The sequence below is a fragment of the Euwallacea similis genome, chromosome 13, assembly GCF_039881205.1.
Source record: "Euwallacea similis isolate ESF13 chromosome 13, ESF131.1, whole genome shotgun sequence".
NCBI lineage: Eukaryota > Metazoa > Arthropoda > Insecta > Coleoptera > Curculionidae > Euwallacea > Euwallacea similis.
In genome coordinates, this window is record NC_089621.1 from 3,200,642 (window position 1) to 3,222,476 (window position 21,835).

The following is a 21,835-nucleotide window of genomic DNA, read 5'->3' on the forward strand; positions in this document are numbered from 1 at the left end:
TGTTGGTTTTAAAGGAATCAGTCTGCCTAATCCAGCTGCTCACACTATCTTTAAGGTCCTCTCTGACCTTTGGTCCAAGTTTTACTGCAAGGTTTACTGGCTTTACGCTTTATCTTTCAACTAGTTATCATGGTAATTTTTCTTCACCATAACATCAAGAACTGTTTCCAATTTATTTGTTATTAACCTTCCACGTTGTATCATACGATGAAGCCAACGCCATACGACGACATAACAAAGAACTACGGCAAAAAGTTTACTTCATGAATGGATGTCACATGCTTGATGTTTGACATCATTGACAGTTCAACACGTGCCTTTATGTTCGTGTTCATTTCGGAGAAATAAATTATTTGAATTTCGCAAAACTGTTTGAATATTCCTTTTTTTCAGTTTTGTTAATACATTTATAGTAACAAATAATGGATAAAACAAAGAAATCCAAGAAAGTAAATGTGGGCATAAAAAAGGACAAACAGCCGCCCAACAAGGCTAAAACTCTGGAAATATCAGTGAGCACATTATACTTCCTAGAATCCCATTCAGGGAACACCTTGTACTTTGCAAGCAATTTTTCCATTACATCCAAATAAATATGATTTCAAAAAGTTTACTACAGCCCGATGAATTCAGTCTCACTTTTTAGGCAAGCCTCCAGACCAGAACTAAACTTAAAAAGCCCTTCCATGCTGACACAATCTCCTTGAAAAAAACTGACCAAAGGAAAGTTTCCAGGCAAACCAAAAAGATTAAAAGAGCCCTAAAAGTAAGTAACTAACCCTAAACAATAAAAATGCAACTTACATTTCATTCTATTTCAGAATGGTACTCTTACAGTAAAAACCAACCGCAAGCAACCACAGAAGGATCTATTAAAAACACGGGGCTTAATATACATTGGACACATTCCTCATGGTTTCTATGAAGAAGAAATGACAAACTATTTTAAGCAGTTTGGTCGAGTGACCAATATGAAATTGTGCAGATCAAGGGTGAGTGGTAGAAGCAAGGGATATGGTTATATTGAGTTTCAAAACCCAGAAGTTGCCAAAATTGCTGCAGATACCATGAACAATTATATAATGTTCCAGAAGAGGATTGTTGGTAAGTGACCCATTGAAATTTCTTTATAAACAATTATTGCAATGTTTTTCATAGTTGAATATGTGCCTTATCAAAAACGGCCCAAAGGTCTTTTCCATGGCAAGAGTAGCACTTTAGATCACACTTCTGTAAAAACTCGACAAGGAAAACAAAAATTTTCCAAAAACAAAGCTCAACCTAAGGAAGTTGTTGAACGTAAGACAAGGAAGACCTTAAAGAAGCTCAATTCTAAAATTGAACGACTTAAGAGCCTGGGTATTAAATGTAACTTAGTCCCTGTGATTGCAAGTAATAAAATTTTGAAGAAGACAAAAATTCAAAAATCTAAAGTGAAGAAAAGTTCAAAAGATAAGTTATCAGACCCTGCATTAAAAAAGACAACTAAGAGCTGCAGCGCTGCATCAAAAAAATCATCTTCAGCTGTAGTTACTTTACCCAAAACACCCTTTTGCTTTTCAAGTAAACCTTTGAGCTCAATTCAATTTCCTAGTGTACTAGCAAGTACTCCAGGAAAAACAGATGAGAAGCCAACAAGAAGATGTTTGAAAGTCAAAAAGGAACACAGGGTTCTGCAAGGGGGGATTCTCAAAAAGAAAAAATCATCTGTGAAGCTGAATAGCAATATTATTAAGAAAATCCCTAAGGAACTGATTCAGATAAAGGGAAATCCATTTATTAACCTTGTATCAGGCAAAAAGAGTAAGCAGAAAAAGTAAATAATAAATGTTGTTTGTGAATAAGTATTGTATTTTATTTTAATTCTCTGTTTAATGCTTCTCACATAAATAAGGTAGTTGAAGCAGCGATCTTCTACACCACTCTTGGGTAAAACTAGCTGAGGATAACATTTGCCCTTTTGGACAACCCCTATTGGTATGTGAAGCGTTATTCCAAATTAAAAAATAATTTTATTAGGTTTTTCCTTGAGGTGAGGGGAGGGGGTGTCAGTAAGTTAGTTACTATTAAAATATTTTAATAGATAATACCTACATAGTATTCCAAGGTAGTTTATAAAATGTACACATGCAGAGGATGTAGATTATATGACCTTCGCCATTTTCGCCAGATTTATAGAATATCGTTGTGCTGTATGAGTCATAATCGTTAGAAAGCACATTCTTTTGGTTAACAAAAATTGTCTTAATTCTATTTAAAGCTAGGTCTTAAATGCCTGTTTCCCGCCAGTTTCGTTCTCTTCCATTTCATTCTTCGGTTCTGGAACCACACTTTAACCTGCAAACAAACGTTTTTAATTAAGATAAAATAGCATTAAAATGCTGTGCCTATACCTGTCTCTCTGTGAGGTCTAAAGCTACAGCTATCTCATACCTCCGCAGTCTTGTCAGGTAGTTGGATCTGATGAATTCCTTTTCTAGTTCACGTATTTGTTTTTTGGTGAACGCAGTTCTCTCTTTTCTAGGCTTATTCTCACTGGTTCGATCTTTGTTATCTACCGGAAGAACATTACTGCTATAATTTCAAAAATTTTATTGAATATACTATAGTTTTTGCTTATTTTTACGCGGCTATGTAAACGATCCATAAAATAATGAAAAAAGGAGAGGTAGGTATAATTTATGCTCCTTTGACACCATAAAGTTCGTATCAAATTTCCACCCCAAGTATTTTTCTAAGGATGCCGAAAGCACATAAATTAGCTGCTTGTAAAAACAACAAATGAAGGAATTTGAAATTTTCGGAAACAGATGTTTCTCACACTTGAAAATGTTGCATGCAAAGGAGATTGAGATGCAGCGTAATGAATATGCAGATGAAAATCCAATAACCTGAAGAGAGTTTAAAATAAACGTGTGAGCAGGTATTGTTGGGCGATGTCTGGTTGGTCCATTTATTTCGTCAAACCGCTTCAATGGCGCAACTTATTTGCTTTTCTTACAAAACACACTTCCTGAGCTTCTGGCAGATTTGCCTTCACAATTAAGCCGCGAAACGTATTTATGCACGATGGTGCGCCTCCGCATTTCAATATGGATGTTCAGGAATATTTAAACTAACAGTTTCCGAATCGAGGTCGTGGAAGTAATTAACCTCATCACTGGCCATCGCAATCTCCAGATTTATATGTGTTTAACTGTTTTTATGGGCGACTTTTTTTAAGTTTGCGTGGAAAAAATTGATAAAGCGACATTGTTTGATTTCTTATTCTCAAGAATCTCCTAAACTTCGACATTCATAGACTTAATCATGGCCCGTTATTATATAGGGCATTCCAAAAAATTGCTGGTCAAAAATGCCTTGGCACAAATTTTAATTAGCACATGCATGTGAGCTTAGTTTTCGATAATTGGTCATCAATTTCATGCTCGCACTACATTTCCTAAATACTCTGTATAGAGTCATAATAAATCGAAGCTTGTGAGTTTGAAATTTACCCCCATGTATAGGTGATAGGTAACAAAAAGTGACTAATTACTCGTTATCATCATTTTAATCCTTTGTGAAATCAAGGGGCAGCACCCCTGCGAATTCTGAATCAAATGAAAATTGATTTCAGAAAAGATATGATACTGTAGGTTGTCACGTTGATTTGAACACCCCGTGTCTCGCTAACGGAGCGTTTTAGGTCCTATTTCAACGAACTTTTTGTCATATGCTTCAACGCGTAATACGCTGATAAATTATTGCGCGTTAATTTCGGAACACCCTGTACAATAGAATATAAACTTAGCGGTCTGGCTCCTTTTGAGGGGGGATTAATACGCTTATGAATTCTGCGAAAATGCAATAATTGTTCATTTTAAGGAAGACAGAGAAAGCTTCCACGACCCCTGAACTAAGGTAGTGGTGTATTATGCTGCTCCTCTATATTTAAAAAAAATGCTAAAAACCAGGGACTAGCTGATCTAGTCCTAATTTTAATGAGTAAGCTCGTTGGAAGTCAGAGGATAATGCGTCTATGATTTCCATAGTAATATGCTTTTTAGTTTTACCAAAATGACAGTGGCGTCGCTTAACGTTGGGACAGAATGAAAAAATGATGAATTGGTTTTACCGCAATGTTGCGAGCAGTGCGCTTATGACTTCCAAAGAAATGCAGGTGTCGTTTTTATTTTTGGAGAAACCACATAACAATAACAGTGGCGTACGTCTCTACTCTCCACTATCTTTTTCTTTGGGTTCAAACGTCCATTGTCCACTCCTTGACCACAATATCCTAAAACCTTTCAACGCTTAAACACTTTCTCCTTGCGTGACAAATGTCCATATTTTACCCTTCGTTGACATTAATTTTATTTTTAGTGGAGAAAATTGCGGAAGGCACTTTGGGTGTGTTTGCACTATTCATAAATTAAACCACCCAACAATAAAAGATTTAAGGGCCCCATAAGCATTATGCAGTAGGATCCGTAATATCTAGGTAAGCGGGCCAGATATGCTGGTCTAAGCTTAATCACGGGGGATTAAGTTGCCTGCAGTCCACGCCCCATCGCTTTGGGTGGTCCCGGAGGACCCAACTCTATTCGATTCTTACCACATATCGCAGCATCCTCGTCGAGGATATGTGCAGAAACTGCCTTCTCAACTTCACAATTCAGCCGAACTTCTCCATCGCTGCTGCACCAACAGTGCTCCTGCACGTTCCAGTAACTCTGGCAATTGTAAAAATCTTCAGGATAGATCTTGTCGATGTGGGGCTGAAGATAGACGCACTCGTTCGCCGAATAAGGTCTGAAGTCTTCACGATTTTGATGGCCGTTTTGCTCGCAAAGGGGAGAGTCAAATTCCATCTTAACTTCGTAAGAGAGCAAGCTCATCTTCCGCACAACGCGCGTCTACTAATTGAAGGCAACTAAGCAAAAATTTGTTAAAGCAATTAGAGGGACCGAGATTTGGGAGATCCTTCGACACAGGATGTCACCTAATTAGCTTCTGGAGATGATAGGAATCTTTCCAGTGGACCAATCGCTGTTTCGAAATCCTGGTGGGTGGATGCGGCAAGGAGAACGAGAGTGTCTTATTGGAGCTTTCGAGCTCCTCATGCATTTTCCCACCCATGCAGTGATTGTTTAATTGGCAAAACAGATTTTTTGGGGGTTTTGAGGGTCCCGAAAGCCAAAACATCCCATGCGTTTTTTAGAGGTGGCGCCTGGCGTTAATGGCCTAATAAATTTCCTCCTTAATGGCAATTTTCATCCATTGAAATGAATGGATATTTTAATTAGTCCGATCGCCAATTTCGTGTTAGGCGATAACCTTAGGGCTTACTTAGTTATGGTACGTGTAACGTTTCCTGTCACTCGCACAGGAAATGTTATACCGTGGTCGTAAAATTAAATAAAGCAATTCCAACACAAAACATATAGATCAGTAGTTGTATTGTATGTCTTGTAAGCTGAGTGCCCGTGCCTTACGGTCTTCGGTTCCTTCTTTCAGCCATGCCAGGTATGGTCATTTTAGTCATTATACAGGGTGTTCCAAACAGGTTGTGACGAACTTAAGGGAATTACAGGGGACTTTGCGGTGAACAATTTTTTCATAGCAAAAAAGAACCGTTTTGGCTCCAGAGTCATTTTTGTTCAAAAAACTTCGCTGTTCAACTTAAGCGAATAGAATAAAAACAAACGAAATAAACACTTTTTTGTCTCCTGACCTCCTGAGCTGTTAAACACTGCACACGTTTCTATGGGTATGCGGGATAGAATGTGGTTCTAACATGCACCTGCAAATGTGGAAGAGGCGAACCTATCAGGGGCCAGCTCGCAGTTTCGATTTAAGCCCGTTGGATTTTTTTCCTCTGGGATCACACCAAGTCGTTGATGTATGAAACTCCTGTAGCTACTTAAGAGGATCTATTGGGAAGAGGATGGCAACCTCCCTTTTTGTGCAGCAAGATCCGCACATCTTACAACGGGGGCGATTCAATGATTCAAAGAACAAATTTATGTGACTAAGTTGGGGATCTTCATTGTGAACTTTTATTATAACTCTGTTGCGGTGTTTTTAATAAAAATGAATTAAATATCGAAATATTTTGGTGTCAACGAGCTAACATTACATTTTTCAATAAAAATGACTATGGAACTAAAACGACTAATTTTTGAATAGGGATTTCTATGCAAAAATTGTTCATCGTAATTTCCCCTACAACCTCTTCAAGTTTAGCACAGTCTTTATGGGACACTCGGTATATTGCGTGACATAGAAGAGAGAATATCCCGTGAAAACGGTTTAATTAAAATAATTTTTGCCATGGAAAAACGATCAGTTTTTCAATTATATTCTCACATTCATTGAGTTGTTAGAAATTTTAGGTATTTTTTGACTGCAAAAAGTGCAACAATAAATGAACATTATGGGGCTTGAATATCATTTATTGGCATACAATGCTTCTAGAAGTTCATGTGCGTTGTTGTCAGGTATGGTTCCAGGAAGGCTACAAAGAAGGAGAGGTACAAGAAGGCGTTGAAGAACTACAGAACCTCAAAATCGTAGTCTCAGATTTATGGCGTTAAGGGAGAGGTTCATATTGTCGAGAGTGCAGTCAGATCAGTGGTTTGCTGAACATTGACGCCCTATTGAGATACGAATCATTTACCCCATCTTATGTTGCTTCTCCTCCCTATTACTGGTCTTCATCAAAAAAATCAATTGTAATAGTGCAAAAAACTGGCGCAATTAGGCTTGGACTGGGATACTGTGGTCTTCAGCCACGAATCCAGATTTTGTCTATGTATGCATGACAATCAGAGAAGAATTTGAAGGGGATGAGGTGAAAAATGGGATTTTTAATGCTGCACAGAAAATGGTGTGCGGTGCTATGGTTCATGGTAGCAAGTCACTTTTGGTTTTCATCAGAGACAATATGACCGCTCAACAGTACATCCTAAAGTTCTTCGAGCCGCATTTTCTTCTTATCTCAGAGCACTTCCTAATCCAATTTTCCAACAAGATAATGCACAGCTACATGTGGCTCGACTTACTATTATTTTCTATGGGTTTCTTTCAACAAAATGAAATCAATTTATTACCTTGGCCACCCTGATCGCCAGATCTATCACCAATCGAATATGTCTGGGATATTGTGCATAGAAGGCTACAAAATTTGTCCAAATCTCCCACAAACCCGCTCTGTAATGTATAGATTCCGTGCAATGAAATCCCTCAAGAGCACATTGACCATCTCATTGAATCAATGCCCAAACGTGTCCAGGAGTGCATAAGACAATGCGGAGGAGCGACATATTAAGTTTTCTTCTGGTTTAACCCATCGAATTTGTTTAATTTTTTAATGATGTACTTAGGTTAGTATAAAAAAATACAAACTAAAAATTATTTAAATCCAACCATTTTTACCGGACGTTCTCTTTTTTATGTCGTAGTGTAGTAATCAGTATACGCCACATTCAGTGTCCCCGAATACCGGCACGTGACCTATAAAGGTGCAGTTAATCCGGTGAAAGTAGCACAGGAGGGCGAGCCCTTAAGTTCCTTTAGTTTTGCTATCATTGGAAATACCTATCGGCTAAAATTACCCTCAAAAGGGACAAGTTCAGGAAGTGACCCAAAAAGCTTGTTTCGATTTGATGATGTCTGGTTGGGATTAAATGGATTGCCTCCCGATTTTTGGATCACTTAGTATTCCAAAACGTGCTCGATTAACGCAGCGATATGCATCGGAATGAGATTTTACAATGTCTTGGCATACCAAAATCCGATGACTTCATTGTTATTAATAATTTCGTTTTAGACCGCAAAGTCGAAATTTCGTATTTGGCAACTGTCCCTGATTTGCTGTTGCCTTATTGACTTGATTTATCACTCGGGGTCTAATAAGGGATAATGATCGTTTAGTAGGAAAGTCGCGTGCAAAGAGTACAGTAATTGTTATAAATAAATAATGCAACAACTACGACTAATCGGCGCTGTTTTTGCAATAATTAGAGGAGGGCGTGTGTTTTGATTTATCAAAAGAGCCGCCAAGCAAGAACCGCTGAACTCGCCATATCACGGAGATTCTCATAAGTGCGGTAAATTTATGCCTGTGTGAGTCCATAAATAACGAGTGTGGAAAAGTCATTAGCTGAAAAAATGTGGGTACCGAGCCTGGTAACTCGGAAAAAATGGTGCTTAATTTTGTGTGGTTGTTTTGACTATCAGGCCAAACCAACAGAACATTTCTTTCCACAGAGCCTTTATACGGCATGTTTTCATTGTCTTAAGCTTTTATTATCTCCTAAATACAGAGCCATAAATCTGCCTTCTGGTTATAAGGAAGATAACGTTCCTGCACTACATCCCAAGCAAGGGAAAACGGCAAAAATACGCTTTAGAAATTTTTCGTTTTAAATATGTTATGCGCGGGCCCTCCGATCTGGTTAAAGGAGAACTTCGGCCACCCAGGGCGGGTTAGTTCAGGTTAGGGCCAAAGTTCCCCTTTCGCCGGCTGTTCCGGTCAGATCAGAGCACCCTGCCCGTGCAGATCCGAAATAATGACCCGGCTCCTCCAGGACCGAACGACGAATCCCGGCCGGTCAAATCTGAAAGGAGGACCCCGCTCGGACATGGCCGGGGACCCTGGTCCAAAAGAGGACTGAAGGAGACTGAAGCGGTTATATTGAGCAGCAAGAGGAATCGCATGTAAGAACGTAATTCAGATAACGTTGAGTTCGAAAGAAAGGTGGAATATATGTGAAAAGTTCCTCGATGAGGTCTTAAAAGAGAAGGAGGGAGAAGACAGGACCAACGTCGCTTAGAGACCAAAAGACGCCACAGCCTCCGCACGACTAGGATGCTAGGTCCCAAAGGGGAATCCCGATCATACAGATCTGACAGGGGAATCTCGACCATCCAGATTCGACAATGAACCCCGGCCTTCCAGGTCCTACAGAGGAACCCTGGGTATCTAGGCCGATAGAAGAAACTCAGACATCTAAGTCGGAAGTGGAACTCTGGCCATCCGGGTGAGAAAGAGGAATCCTGAATTCCTTTGATTAAGGCCCTGGAGACGTGAAATAAAGTAGGAACCATCAAGGGTGTTCAGGAAAATTCGTCCTATTTAAGCACATTCCCAAACCCTCAATTGCCCTTTTCAGCTCGTCTAGAAGGGTTCAAAGTGAAGTCAAGTTTGAAGCTTAATCTAAAGCCACGTAGAGTAACTTCTATCTAGATACTTTGAGATCACATTCGCTTTAATTTATATAGAGTTTTAGAGTGTAGAACTCCCATCGATTTTTATGACTTCACCGCGTATAAAAAGATCAAAAATCTTGTATAAACAATTTGCCCAAACGTTTATAAAAATTCAGTAAACTAAAGGCTTAATTGGGTCCCGAACTGAAATTCACACTTTCACATTTCTCACCGGTTTCGCGAATGTTTTGAATGCCATCAAATTTGATTTACATGCGTGGTATCTGGCCTAAAAATATATAATCAGACTCATTATTCACTCTCTTCTCGCAGCTCTCAAACTTATCTGTTTTAAAGTGATTCACTATAAACAATAAAATTTAAACAAATTTGTTGTGCCTGGCAGAGCTGTGTCAACGTAAAGATTATTAAGACGACTGTCGGACCACTACAAGGTAATTAGCAAAAAGTATACTGGGTGTCCCCGAAAGATGCATTTGCACGTAGAGAGCGATATAATGACTCTGCTTACTTAATTCAAAACTCATCTGTCGCAATTTGTTGAGCCATCTGAACCTTTCACATGAAACGAAAACTGCTCCTGATGTGGTGTTGTACCATCTAAGTACCAATTACACCAAGTAGCATATTACGTAACACTTTTCTCTCGCTCTCTTATCAAGCAGTTTATTATCTCTTTATGCGTGCGCCAAACGAGGAGGGGCGATATACTGTAAATTACCAAAGGTACCAACTTACCAGAGGACCATTCAATAGTGCGTATTGAGTGAGACTGAGACGGAGCTATTTTGAATTCGAGGATGAGGACGGGAGGATTGGCGCTGAAAGCCTAAACGATGAGTACCATTTGCTTAGTATTTTCGCGCTTTTTGTCAAATGAACAGTATCAGTTATTAGTAGCTGATAATAGTTGGTGTGAGCTGTGAGACTAATTACTGATATTTTGCGTTAAACTGTGAATAAAGACTCTTTCGATAGCAGTGAAAATTGAACCCATTTTTCCCATGCGAAGGGCTTCTGCAAAGTACCTCAAGTGATTTTTGAGTGAGTCTCCTCTACATGTTTTCGAGTTCTTTTTTGAAAATTTTTATGTGTTTATTATGTGTCACCAAAAGCAAATTTTGACACACCGCCCGGCAAGCTCTCTACGTATCTCAGAAACTGCTTAGGACATCAGTAAACAGTTTTGAATTTTTCAGTACTCCCGGGTCTCACGAGTGCACACGGTCGTACCCTTCCCATACTTCTGTAATGTTTAATGTCATAGGTGAATGAAATATTCATTACACGAAAAAAAACGTATTGTGAAGGGTATACCGGTTCCATGGACCCACGCACCGAACGGTCAAATGACCTAGTGGGCAGCGGCTAGACACTTATCATTGAATCATTTTTAGTTATTAAGTCATGGCAGAAAAAGTTCTCATATGAAGTAGGACCCTTTAAGGACCAAAAGTATACGCAATTCACCTCCGCGATGGTAAGTGACTTTTCGCTTGCCTGCACATCCGAGTCGCTCTGTCTTGAAGAAGCCTCAACAGGCCTTCATCAACACCTCCAAATTGTCTTCAAACACGTACCACAATGTTTATTTTAAGTGACTCACTTAAAAGTTCACGTTTGGTTTATTTGTTTAAATGAAATGTGTTAATTTTCATTGGCGATCGTAAAGTACAGATGCGGAACTTTATTGTTAAAGCGAAGCTCTTCTAAGCTTCTTTGGGTTCTGAGTTGCTTGACATCGGTCACTCCTGCACAGACTAATGAGGAACTAGAGAGTTGTAGCTTTTTGCGTGATTAGGACTATGGAGTGTCCAGTGCTGTTGTGTTAATTAGCGCCAAAGACTTAAGGAAATTAAGATGGTGGGCCGAGTAGATTATTCAAGTGAGTATGTTTTTTTCAGTTAATTTTTATGTGTGTGTTTAGTTATTTACTTGATATGATGTGCTTATTGGATTAATGTGGGTGTTAATCTGTGCTGTAAAAATGTACACCTAATAATAATAGCTATTATTAGATGGAGCAAAAAAGCCATTATAATCATATGCGTTTTATGAGATTTTCAAAGGATTTTAATTCGAAGTTGTTGCGAATATGAATTAATCATTAACGTCCACTGCACAACACACGGAAATTAATGATCATAGGACAAGGAACGGACATTTCGCTGCCTACCCACCTAATAGTGACAATCATCATTAAAATAAGCTTAATTAAAGCATTTGTGCGAATATGGAATTTTTACATGAGTGCTCAATGCGAAATTGCCTCATTGCCAGGAATAATTACCGATCACTTAGCAGAAATTCCACATTGTGCTCAGATTTCGATTTATTGAACGTCATGTAGTTTGATTATCCATGTGCCATGAGGCAATGAGGAACGCTTTGAGCAGGGCCGGCCTTAGCAAGACTGGCGCCCTGGGAGAAATTTTTAATCATCGCCCCTCTGCTGAGAAAAATCGCCGACCAGGAAAGTCCACCTGGACCACGTTCTGGTCTGCCGCCCAACGTCGCCCTCTCATAAGGCCAGCACTGGCCTTTGAGTAGGGGTATTCTCATGCTTCACTTTCACATTTTTTGAGATAGGTGTGCGAAACATAACGCACTCTCTGCCTCACCCTGTAAGCTATTGTGATTTCCTTATCTCGGAACCTCAAGGACCAATTTGAGAACAGGTATTCCTATACTGAGTGATTTAAGAGTAAAGGCTGCTACTTCAAAGACGTATTCTACACGTTAATATAAGATAAAATTTTAAATACATACTCTATAGTATACATTTTTTGTTTTTGAGTTATTTGAGGGGTCATCTTTCAAATCTCTCAAATCTTTTTCTCGAACTCCCAATCTCAAATCTTTAAAATTTAAAGACTTTTACCTATCGCTCATTCGCAGGTCCAGATCTCGATTTTTTCAAGTGAAACGCCCTGTATATTATTGTTATAGAGAAGCCTTAAAGAGCATTCTTATACCTAATTTTTCTAGTTTCTGAGCTACACGAGGTTTCAATCAAAAGTTCGTAAAAAATATAATTTTCTGATTGTGGGTCAGTCCCAGGCCCGGAAATCGATTTTTCAAACAGGACACCCCGTATAATATTGTGATTTGATTATCTGCGGACCTCAAGGAATATTTGAGGCATTATCATTAAAGACTTGAAAAAATTATGAATTCTTAAATGTGAGTCAGTCCTATGCACCGATCTCGACTTTTTCAAAAGAAGAGACTCTGTACAGGGTGTTTCTAAATATCATATACATACGGAAGGGAATTATTTTGTAGCTTATTTCATGACTAAAATTTCATATACACATAGGTTCGCAAACCCCTCTTCATCTGTTTACAGGGTGTTAAAATTTAAAAAAAATAAAAAGTGAATAGTTGATGAGTTACTAAATCGAATGTTTATTAATGTACAGGGTGTAACAAACTCGATGGTTTTACGTGATATATCAGTTAATATTTAAATTCCCGCAATCCTGTACTCGACTTTCACAGAAATGTCCTAAACAAAAAGTGACCCTGATAGGTGTAGAAACTGCACTGATTTGCAACTCATTTGATTAGCTTTGCCAATTGTGGGCAGTAATTTGCTATTCAATAACACCAATGTAAATCAATGGGAGTCGAAACAATCAAAAAACCGTTCTGTATGCATAAATTTGCTGACAATTTGATCTGACCACATGAGACCATCATCTGTATTAATTATTCTATTTGTTAAGATATGACGTAATTGCCTGCATTATCTGACTCATTTTTTAAATTCGTTTCAATTTACATTTTAATGGTTTTCGAAAATTGTATGTAGGTGAAAGTTGAGACAACGGAGAACGTGACCGGAAATTTTAAAATGTCTTCCAATGATATCATTGCTGGAAATATTTGCATGGGCAAAAACACTAAATGGGCGGATCGGGATTTATTTCTATTGCTACCTATTTGTTTCTAATTTTATCGGAAAAATCTCAGATCTAAACAAATCAGATAAAAATAGGAGGAATGTAGGCCATGGCCAGAGGAGCAGTGATAAAATGCCGCCATATGGCTCGTCAGGAGCGAAATTAATTCAAGATCATTTGCGAAATCTTACGGAAAATTGGATGCATGTGCATGGAAACATCCAGCAGAACCAAACAATGGTCAATAAACTCCAGCATGTCTTAAATCTGTATGGTATTTACAAGACGCTTAACTTAATTGTTGGCTGTTAATTGGAAGTAAACATCCTTTCGGCCACTATACAGAGGCAAAGACATGTTTGATGTTACAAGCTCTGTATCTGCGCCGACACACAAACACTTCCTTGTTTATTTAACGACGAAATTATTCTCAGAGTTTCCATTTTGATCTCAAAACTGCCTGATGCCTCATAAAACAAAATGCAGATTATGCTATAATCGCAAATTGGTAGCATTCCAACTGGTCATATAAGCGAGTGATTTATTTTCTGTTTTAAAGTGCATGAATGCATAAATAGAAGTTGCAATTTTGGGTGCTGACTCCGCTGGCGCAGCTTTAAAGTCAACAGGTTATCAAGTGATTCAACTGTCTGGTTAAAATGGCGAAGGCGCGATGAATTTGCTCACAAATTGCTTGGGGCTAAGATTCTTTTTTTATTCCATTTTTGTCATATTTTTTGTTTCCTCAATAGAAATTTCTATCAAATTTGAACTGCCCAGATTTTTTTCATTTCAGTATGTCTGCTAGAAGTGGGCGTCAATGTTAGTTGCAGAGAAATTTTTTCCATCTTTTTATCGTATTTCTAATGCATTGCATATACAGGATATTGTATTGCTATGTTAAAAAGAACAACGTTCCTTTACATGGTATTATAATGACCTCTAAAGTTTCCAAGATATTGAGATATTTAAAGAGAAATATTATTCATTTTTTCTAAAAATGGGACATCCTGTAAATTACTGATACGTAAAATGGTTCAATTCAAGAGGAATAATTTCCCTTTACTTGGTCTTATAATAACGATCTCTACTGCTTTTCGAGATACTGAGCCCATCACAGAAACAAGTTTTTGCATTAATAATTGATGACTCACAACTTGATATTTTAAATTTCGCGTTTTCTCTTCTTTTCTTCTAAACCCGTACAAATTTCCGCGGAAAATCCATCTGTCGGGGATTTGGAATAGGTTAGTCAGGCGTCGCGACGCGTCTAGCAAGCACCATTCTCCCGTTTCAAAAGGTGTCTCCGTTAACACGGGACAGTCTGCGTTCATCCTCTAATTATTCGATATTATCAAATGTTGTATAAACAATAACAGATGGGAACCAGCCCGTAATTACCGTGTTTTTTGGCGGTGAAATTTTACATCTGAGCGAGCTTTTCGGGAGTTTTTAATTACTTTGAAAAATGGTTGGATATTATAATCAAGGTATGAGCGAATTTGAAATTGGGAAAATTCTTCGAATATTTTTCCTGACAATAAATCTCAATTCCCTCTAATTTAACCATCACCCAGTTTCAGGCAAATAAGTCAAGTTCCGACCAGTAATCTTCATCTTCCCTACTTAATGATCATGTCTATTTATAAAAATGATTAAAAATGCGTCAATTAAGGAAAGCTTAAACCTACACTGCGACGGGCTCTTAAATTAATCTAACGATGAAAAACGTCCTTGCTAACATAAATATTTGCTGTATTATTATGACCTTTCTTAGGTGTCCCGTCCACGGTGGACTTAGAGAACAACTCCCACCAAAAGAAGTACACGGTAAACCAACCTCCAGGCAAAAACGTGATGATTTCCAGATCTCTATGCGCCCTAATGGCCATTGGGGCCTTATTACTAGCAGTCTTAGTGGGCTTAGTAGTATTCTTCCTAGTTCCTAGAGAATGTGGGGCCGAATCGAGCAATGCCCTAGCCTCCTTAGTCCGCAAAGACGACGGCAAATTATCCAGCAATTCCAATACTGAAATCAGTGAAAGGCTCCCCAGAAGTATAAAACCTTTACAATACGTGTAAGTACCCCTCGTTTAGCCCTTGATATTTGAAAAAAGGTCAAGGATGAAGGCTGCACTAATTTAATGTTACATTTAGGTAGGGCATGTTTATTCTTGTCGCTCTAGGGAGCAGCGCCATAAAACCTTCATGTATAGACCTATTTTAAAACGAATAAATAAACAAATAGCAAGAATCCGAATGGTGAGGAAGAAGCTACGTTTAGCTGCAAATCGGGTCAGGTTTCCCGAAGACTCAATTAGAAGGAAAAGGCGGATTACGTAACGTGACAGAACTGGGTTTATAGCCCCCGCCTTAGTTTACTTTCCCTCGCGATATTATGTGCTGAGTCACAAGAATTTTCCAATCCATTGTTTATCTGGTCTTCATTTTCGGAATTAGAGACCACAAATTTCATGAATGTAAGCCTGATGATGATTCACTTCGTCAAGCGCAGACTTAAACGCGTTTCTTATCTTAGAGATTCATACGGGACATAAATCGCGACACGCATGATACATTGTATTGTTGCGTACCGAAATCTTGAGTGAGTTGACTAATTGAGTAACCGCAACGTGATTATGTGTCTAATATTACATGAACATTGTCCCAATGTAAACAGCCGCGTCGACTGTGCAAATACAGATCTATTATTATGTTTTATAGAGTGTCAACTTTATTATTGCTACATTTTTCACGAACATACCGCCAATTCATTGCCAAAATTGCTACATTTAAATGTTCTTTTGGACTTTATTGATGGTGATTTAAGAGGTGAAGCACATGTTTGTATTTGGCTTGGAGCGGCAGAAAGCAAGGAGCAACTCTGTTGAGGTTAAAAGCAAATCGGACTGCTAAAATTCGAAATTTGGGAGATTTATTGCCTTCCAACGGACAGCTATATTTTCTCTCTCTTGCCCTTTGAATATCCCCTGTAATTTCCAAAGCTTCCCTATCCAAATTGCTGTTCCCCCATCAGTGATTTCTTCATTCTTCTCCTATCTCTTTTAAGCGACTTTAATAAACTTGATCGATTCATTAATTTATGGCGCCCTCATCCTTTTGTTGATATCTTCAATTCATTTATCCGCAATTTTCCAGGCAAATATTTATGCAAAGTCACCACACGAAATGTCCCCAATTAATTGCTTTTTCCAGAAATATATTTCTTTCAAGTCATTAATTACACGCGACCCAATTACTCTTCCTAATATAATTTATAGTTTTTGCAGTATCTTACGTTTACATTATCCACCCTATATTTACGCACAATACAAGCATTGAAATAATCAGCTGAAAATAGATCCGAAAGTGAGGAGTATTTATTTTTAACAAAATCTGATGTTCAACTTGATTTTAATGCAGACAGTAACGACCGGAAGTGTGTTGTATGAATGAAGAATTATTGACGGATTGTGTGTCGGAATAGAAATTTGTCTATTTGTGTAGACGCTAAATGGAAACACTCATATTTTCAAATAAATAGAATTCAATCGGTCGTGGTTGTGCGTCCCCTAAACTAAATTTATCTCAATGTACAATAAATCACCTATGGAAACACCTACTAGTGGCGATTTTGATAAGAAAACTCAGTTAAAACCTAGAAAACCGCTCAAAACACTCTAAATTAATATTGAGAGGAAATCATTCAAAGCGCATTCCGGCAGATGGCGCCAGCACTGATACCTTAAATTATCCTCAAGAATTAATTTCAAGCGTGTTCCAGGAGGTGAAACTCACGCTTTTTCTTGATATACAGGGGTGATTCGATATTAGACAGACAGATGCAGTTAAAATAAATAATAATTCCTGTTATTACATCATTAATTTACTAATTTTTGATGGACTAATTATCGCGAAAACGTAGTTAAAAACTCGAAAACCATAAAAAAAATCTAATTTACACTACGAAGAATATGGTTAAAGCACCTTAGGACTCACATTGCTGGCTCCTTAAACCAATTTCAAATCAACTTCGGAAACATTCAGCTCAAGAGCGTTCTAGCAGAGAAATTCATTACTCAGCTCTTTCTTACAGCAATGCGTAAGACTTATTTTGGTAGCCTGCACCAGTTCTTTAAATCTTTGTTTGAAGAGCTTTACAGCGGCTTTACGACTGGGACAATAAAGGCAATATGATCTTACGATGATGATGCTATACGTTCTGTATAGACGTATCAATTATTTTCACTACTACTAATTCTTAATAACAAGAGCAATCGATAGGTATTCACATGGAAGGTTAATGCGATATTACCTCCGCCATTGTCAAGAAATGTGTGTCTGTTTTCTGTTCATTGGTGCAAATCGAATGAACATTTTAAAATTCTGTAAAAACCTTGATTTTTCAATGAACAGATGCTATATATAGATAAGATATTCGCAGGATATGAAAAACCACTGTGTATTTCCAAATAAAATATTTACTGCTGCTAATTTTAAACTAGGTTCAAGGAACGCCCAGCGAAATATGGGTTTACACACTTTTAAATGAATTGCCTTAATTATTATGCAATATTGGCCATGGAATCGTTAAATTTAACACCGTATAATTCCTGCTTTTTGGAAACTTAAAACTATTTTGATGCTTCCACAGAATACAAATTAAACCAAATTTCCAAGCCTCCACAACCGAAGGTGCAGTTATGATTATGTTACGTCCAACTGAAGACACGGACACAATAATTTTCCACGTCAACAAGATAGAGATCCAGAAACATTCCGTCTCCGTTAGGACTGTACAAAATACTAACATCACAGGTTTTTTACATAAACCCTTCTTGCAATGAAATTTTAAACAAATGTTTTCTAAACCAGAAACCATCCCCATTAAATTTCAAGACTACCTCGAAGGGGAGCGCTATAGGATCACCCTCGATGATCAGCTTACGAAAGACAAAGACTATGTGCTAAATATTGAGTTTCAAGGAGAACTAAACAGCCAACTCCAAGGGTTTTATAAGATACACTATACGAACTCCTTGGGCGCGATCAGGTTACCTAAAAATCACTCAGTAGAAACCTTGACTTATTGATACATTTCTAGGAATGCAGCAAGTACTCAATTTTCCCCTACAGATGCTCGAAGGGCTTTTCCCTGTTTCGATGATCCTTCATTTAAAGCCAAGTTCAAGATCAGGTTGGCAAGACCTGCGAATATGACCTCTCTCTCCAATATGCCTTTGGGCAAAAGCGAGTTGTTCCAGTAAATACTTTGTTAAAAATTTGGAACTGCTGAGTTTGATTAAGGTAATTTGCAGGACTGCTGATGGGCCATGGTTCTGGGATGACTATCCAGAAACCCCGGAAATGTCCACATATTTAGTGGCCTTCATTATCAGTGACTTGACGCAGTTACATTCGCAAGATAGTTTAATTAAGATTTGGGCTCGAAGAGAATATTTGATCCAAACGGATTATGCCGGCAAAGTTGCTCCAAATATTCTGAGATATTTTGAGAACTATTTTAGGTGAGAGTTATTAGAATTCACTAAGAATAAACTGCCACAATGACTACATATTTATATAGGACGGAATTTCCACTACCAAAAATTGACATAGTGGCTGTGCCAGAGTTCGGATTTAGTGCCATGGAAAACTGGGGTTTGATCACATTTAGGTATAACAATACCCCCCTCTGAAATATATTATAAGACACTGTTAAGTAATTATGTCTAACTATAGGGAAAGCAGTCTTCTCTTTGACAACTACAGCTCAACAGTAGAGGACAAAAGGACAGTGGCCACGGTACTTTCTCACGAAATTGCCCATCAATGGTTCGGGAACTTGGTAACGCCTAAATGGTGGAGTGATCTGTGGCTCAAAGAGGGTTTTGCCACTTATCTGCAATACCTCGGAGTAGACCATGTGAGTTTTTTGCTTGACTAGGAGACAATTATTTGGAAAATGTCCTGTAGGCGGAACCTTCTTGGAGGATTATGGAAGAATTTCTACCCAGCGAGATTGAACGGGCAATGTCTTTTGACGGTCAAGAATCATCACTCTCTATCAGTTTTCCTGTTCAGAACAGCGCTCAAATAAAACAGGCTTTTGATGATATTTCCTATGCAAAAGGTGGGATTTTCCTAAATTTTCCAATAAAAATTGATCGAAAAAGTCTTTAGGTGCCTGCATAATACGCATGATGAACCATTTTCTGGGTGAAGAAACGTTCAAGCACGGTCTAATAAAGTACCTGCAAAAATTCAAATTCGGAAATGCCGATCGAAATGATTTGTTCGCCAGCCTCACAGAGGAGGCCCATTTAAGAAGAGCTCTTCCTGCCAACGATACCGTTAAACAAATCATGGATACCTGGACTGAACAACCTGGATTCCCAGTTATCAATGTTGCAGCTGATTATAGCAAAAACGTCCTTACGATTGTACAGGTAAGTGAATAGTTAAAGTTATTCTGCATAACAAAATTTCTCTTAATTTTAGAAAAGATTTTTGCTGACAAATCCTAGTTCCAACGACAAATCCCGTTGGTGGATACCAATATCATACACCTCGAGCATATCTCATGAGTTTTCAACTATGCCCAAATTTTGGATGCGAGGAGAATCCGAGATTAATAAGGAAGTTGGACCCATTGGAGAGTGGTATTTGTTGAATATAAATCAAACTGGTAAGTCTTCATAAACTTCTTCTTTTCTTCAATTACATTTTTTATTTCCTTCAATATACGTTTTTTGAATTTAGGTTATTATATCGTGAATTATGATGAACACAACTGGAAACAGCTAATCGAAAATCTCATGAATCTCCCGTCCATTGTTTGGGCTCAGCTTATAAGCGACTCTATGGATCTGGCTAGAGCAAATCAACTGGATTACGATATACCTCTTAGATTAATTGCAAGGTTAATTAATTCGATTTGAAACAAGAACAGATATGTGCTCATCCTAACATTTTAGGATGGGAATCCAGGATCCGGACATAATGTTCGTCCCTACGGCTGTGGCTTTTAGTAAACTAAAATTCTTAAGCGACATTCTTTACGACACCCCAGTTTTTGGTTTATTTGAAGTAAGACTATTCGGTGAAAATAATCTATTTAACACATCTAACATTTTTGCAGGAATACCATCGGGCAGTGTTCAAAATGGCCTATCAAGTGGTGGATTTCAATGATAATGTCGATGATTATCTTACCAGGAGGATAAGGCAAACTGTCCTGGAATGGTCTTGCAGGAGTCCTGAATCCAAATGCGTTCACGATTCCAGAACTCACCTCAGGAATTGGATGGCGAAGGGAAAAACGTAGGTGGGCGATATAATAACTCTATGGAAATATTAATTTCTTGAGGTTTAATAGGGTACCTCCTAATATCCGGTCAGTGGTCTATTGCACTGCAATTAGGGAGGGTTCTGAAATCGAGTGGAATTTCGTCTATGATAAGTATCTGGGAACTACCTCTCCAACTGAAAAGAACATTCTTTTGGACGCCTTGGGATGTACCAAGCTGAAGTGGCTGTTGTCAAGGTATTTGAAGGCTGCAAAAAAGGGAATTTTAATTAAAAATTAACGGTAGATTGACTTTCTTTTTATGCATTTGCATAGTTTAATCTTAATCAATCAATTATTGGCAATATGCACGCACTCAATTTGATAAAACTGTTATAACACAATCGCTTTTAACACTTCCAATTAATCACTATTTTTAGATTCAGAACTTAGAAGGTTAGAGAGCTTATTAACCCCTCCTGGCGAATTCTGTAATCTGGAATTTATTTGCAGATATTTGGATAAACTAATTGATCGTTATAGTATTACGATCCAGGACGCCGACCGAGTCTTTGAATCGGTTGCTAAAAACAAGGAGGGCATGCAGATTGCATTCGATTTTATTAGGAAACATTGGAACGAAATGTTAAATCAGTAAGTTGTTGAGAAAAGCTGTTCACATAATAGTGAATTGGATTTTTAGTTTTGGAGATGGTTTCAATATCCTTGGGAAAATGGTGCAATCTCTAGCCGTGCATATGAATACAGAATTCCAGCTTCAAGAGGTAATTATAATGTAGAAAGCTTGGGGAAATGATTGGGAAATATTTCTTTTTAGTTGGAGAGATTCAGAGACAGCATAAAGGCCAACATAAGCACTACTACCCGAGCCTTTGATAGCGCCATTGAACGTGTTAAAGGTAACGTGGAGTGGATTAAGAAGAATTACAATCAGATCGAAGACTGGCTGACGAAACACCAAGATCAGTTTATGTATCTTTGAGGCCAAATATTTTAACTTCAAATTGTAGGAAAACTCTTTAATACTTCGCTTCAAAATGGCGACTTAAAGATTAGCCTAAATAGTCATTTTAGAGCGATTACTAGTGCCTTTCAGCAATCAAAATTGTTGTATCTAATATTTTAGAATTTGTATGTTTAAGCACTAGGTCTTGTGATACTTTTATTTATGTATATAATATGTTTCTTGCAATTGTTTCAACAATTATTTTAATTTTCTGTATAGACATATGGATATTAATTATTACGTAGTGTCTATAGACATACAGAGGAACTGTAATAACGATAAAATAATCGTCACTTATTACTATGTCATGTGTTGTTGTATTAATTCTCTATTTTTGTTATGTAGTAGATATTATTTTTTTAAATAACAGACACAACTAATACAATTTTAGCACTTACC

The 21,835-nt window shown here is 37.8% G+C and overlaps 3 protein-coding genes across 4 annotated transcripts; 2 read left to right on the forward strand and 1 right to left on the reverse strand.

The window, feature by feature from the left end:
• The first annotated feature begins 301 nt into the window (after nt 1–301).
• LOC136412871 (uncharacterized) lies at nt 302–1,826 on the forward strand. Its single transcript, XM_066396075.1, has 4 exons — nt 302–512; nt 647–766; nt 822–1,104; nt 1,159–1,826. The coding sequence occupies exons 1-4, from the start codon at nt 423–425 to the stop codon at nt 1,818–1,820; spliced, it is 1,155 nt and encodes a 384-aa protein (XP_066252172.1). The 5' UTR covers nt 302–422; the 3' UTR covers nt 1,821–1,826.
• A 222-nt stretch (nt 1,827–2,048) lies between these two features.
• On the reverse strand, nt 2,049–5,451 carry btn (buttonless). The gene is made up of 3 exons (XM_066396262.1): nt 4,598–5,451; nt 2,394–2,554; nt 2,049–2,337 (listed from the first exon to the last, which is right to left on the reverse strand). Exons 1-3 carry the CDS (start codon nt 4,878–4,880, stop codon nt 2,251–2,253), a joined length of 531 nt encoding a protein of 176 aa, XP_066252359.1. The 5' UTR covers nt 4,881–5,451; the 3' UTR covers nt 2,049–2,250.
• A 5,334-nt stretch (nt 5,452–10,785) lies between these two features.
• LOC136413225 (aminopeptidase N-like) lies at nt 10,786–21,830 on the forward strand. Of its 2 annotated transcripts, none has more exons than XM_066396634.1 (18): nt 10,786–11,101; nt 14,899–15,199; nt 17,776–17,939; nt 17,997–18,174; nt 18,226–18,384; nt 18,440–18,649; nt 18,709–18,798; nt 18,864–19,047; nt 19,098–19,254; nt 19,305–19,570; nt 19,623–19,809; nt 19,884–20,043; nt 20,099–20,210; nt 20,263–20,444; nt 20,500–20,667; nt 20,923–21,063; nt 21,113–21,194; nt 21,248–21,830. In XM_066396634.1, the coding sequence occupies exons 1-18, from the start codon at nt 11,077–11,079 to the stop codon at nt 21,410–21,412; spliced, it is 2,931 nt and encodes a 976-aa protein (XP_066252731.1). In that variant the 5' UTR covers nt 10,786–11,076; the 3' UTR covers nt 21,413–21,830. The 2 variants fall into 2 exon arrangements, with proteins under 2 accessions (XP_066252731.1, XP_066252732.1); XM_066396635.1 differs by lacking the exon at nt 10,786–11,101 and adding an exon at nt 14,360–14,611.
• The last annotated feature ends 5 nt before the right edge of the window (nt 21,831–21,835 follow it).

Bases quoted from the DNA above. Each gene is read 5' to 3' on its own strand.
- LOC136413225 (XM_066396634.1), top strand. From the start codon at position 11,077: ATGGTGGGCCGAGTAGATTATTCAA. The intron at 11,102-14,898 runs GTGAGTATGTTT...GACCTTTCTTAG, and splicing joins GGGCCGAGTAGATTATTCAA to GTGTCCCGTCCACGGTGGAC. The intron at 21,064-21,112 runs GTAAGTTGTTGA...TTGGATTTTTAG, and splicing joins TGGAACGAAATGTTAAATCA to TTTTGGAGATGGTTTCAATA.
- btn (XM_066396262.1), bottom strand. From the start codon at position 4,880: ATGAGCTTGCTCTCTTACGAAGTTAAGATGGAATTTGACTCTCCCCTT. The intron at 2,555-4,597 runs GTAAGAATCGAA...TTCTTCCGGTAG, and splicing joins CGAGGATGCTGCGATATGTG to ATAACAAAGATCGAACCAGT. The intron at 2,338-2,393 runs GTATAGGCACAG...GTTTGTTTGCAG, and splicing joins TAGACCTCACAGAGAGACAG to GTTAAAGTGTGGTTCCAGAA.
- LOC136412871 (XM_066396075.1), top strand. From the start codon at position 423: ATGGATAAAACAAAGAAATCCAAGAAAGTAAATGTGGGCATAAAAAAG. The intron at 513-646 runs GTGAGCACATTA...CTCACTTTTTAG, and splicing joins CTAAAACTCTGGAAATATCA to GCAAGCCTCCAGACCAGAAC. The intron at 767-821 runs GTAAGTAACTAA...ATTCTATTTCAG, and splicing joins AGATTAAAAGAGCCCTAAAA to AATGGTACTCTTACAGTAAA.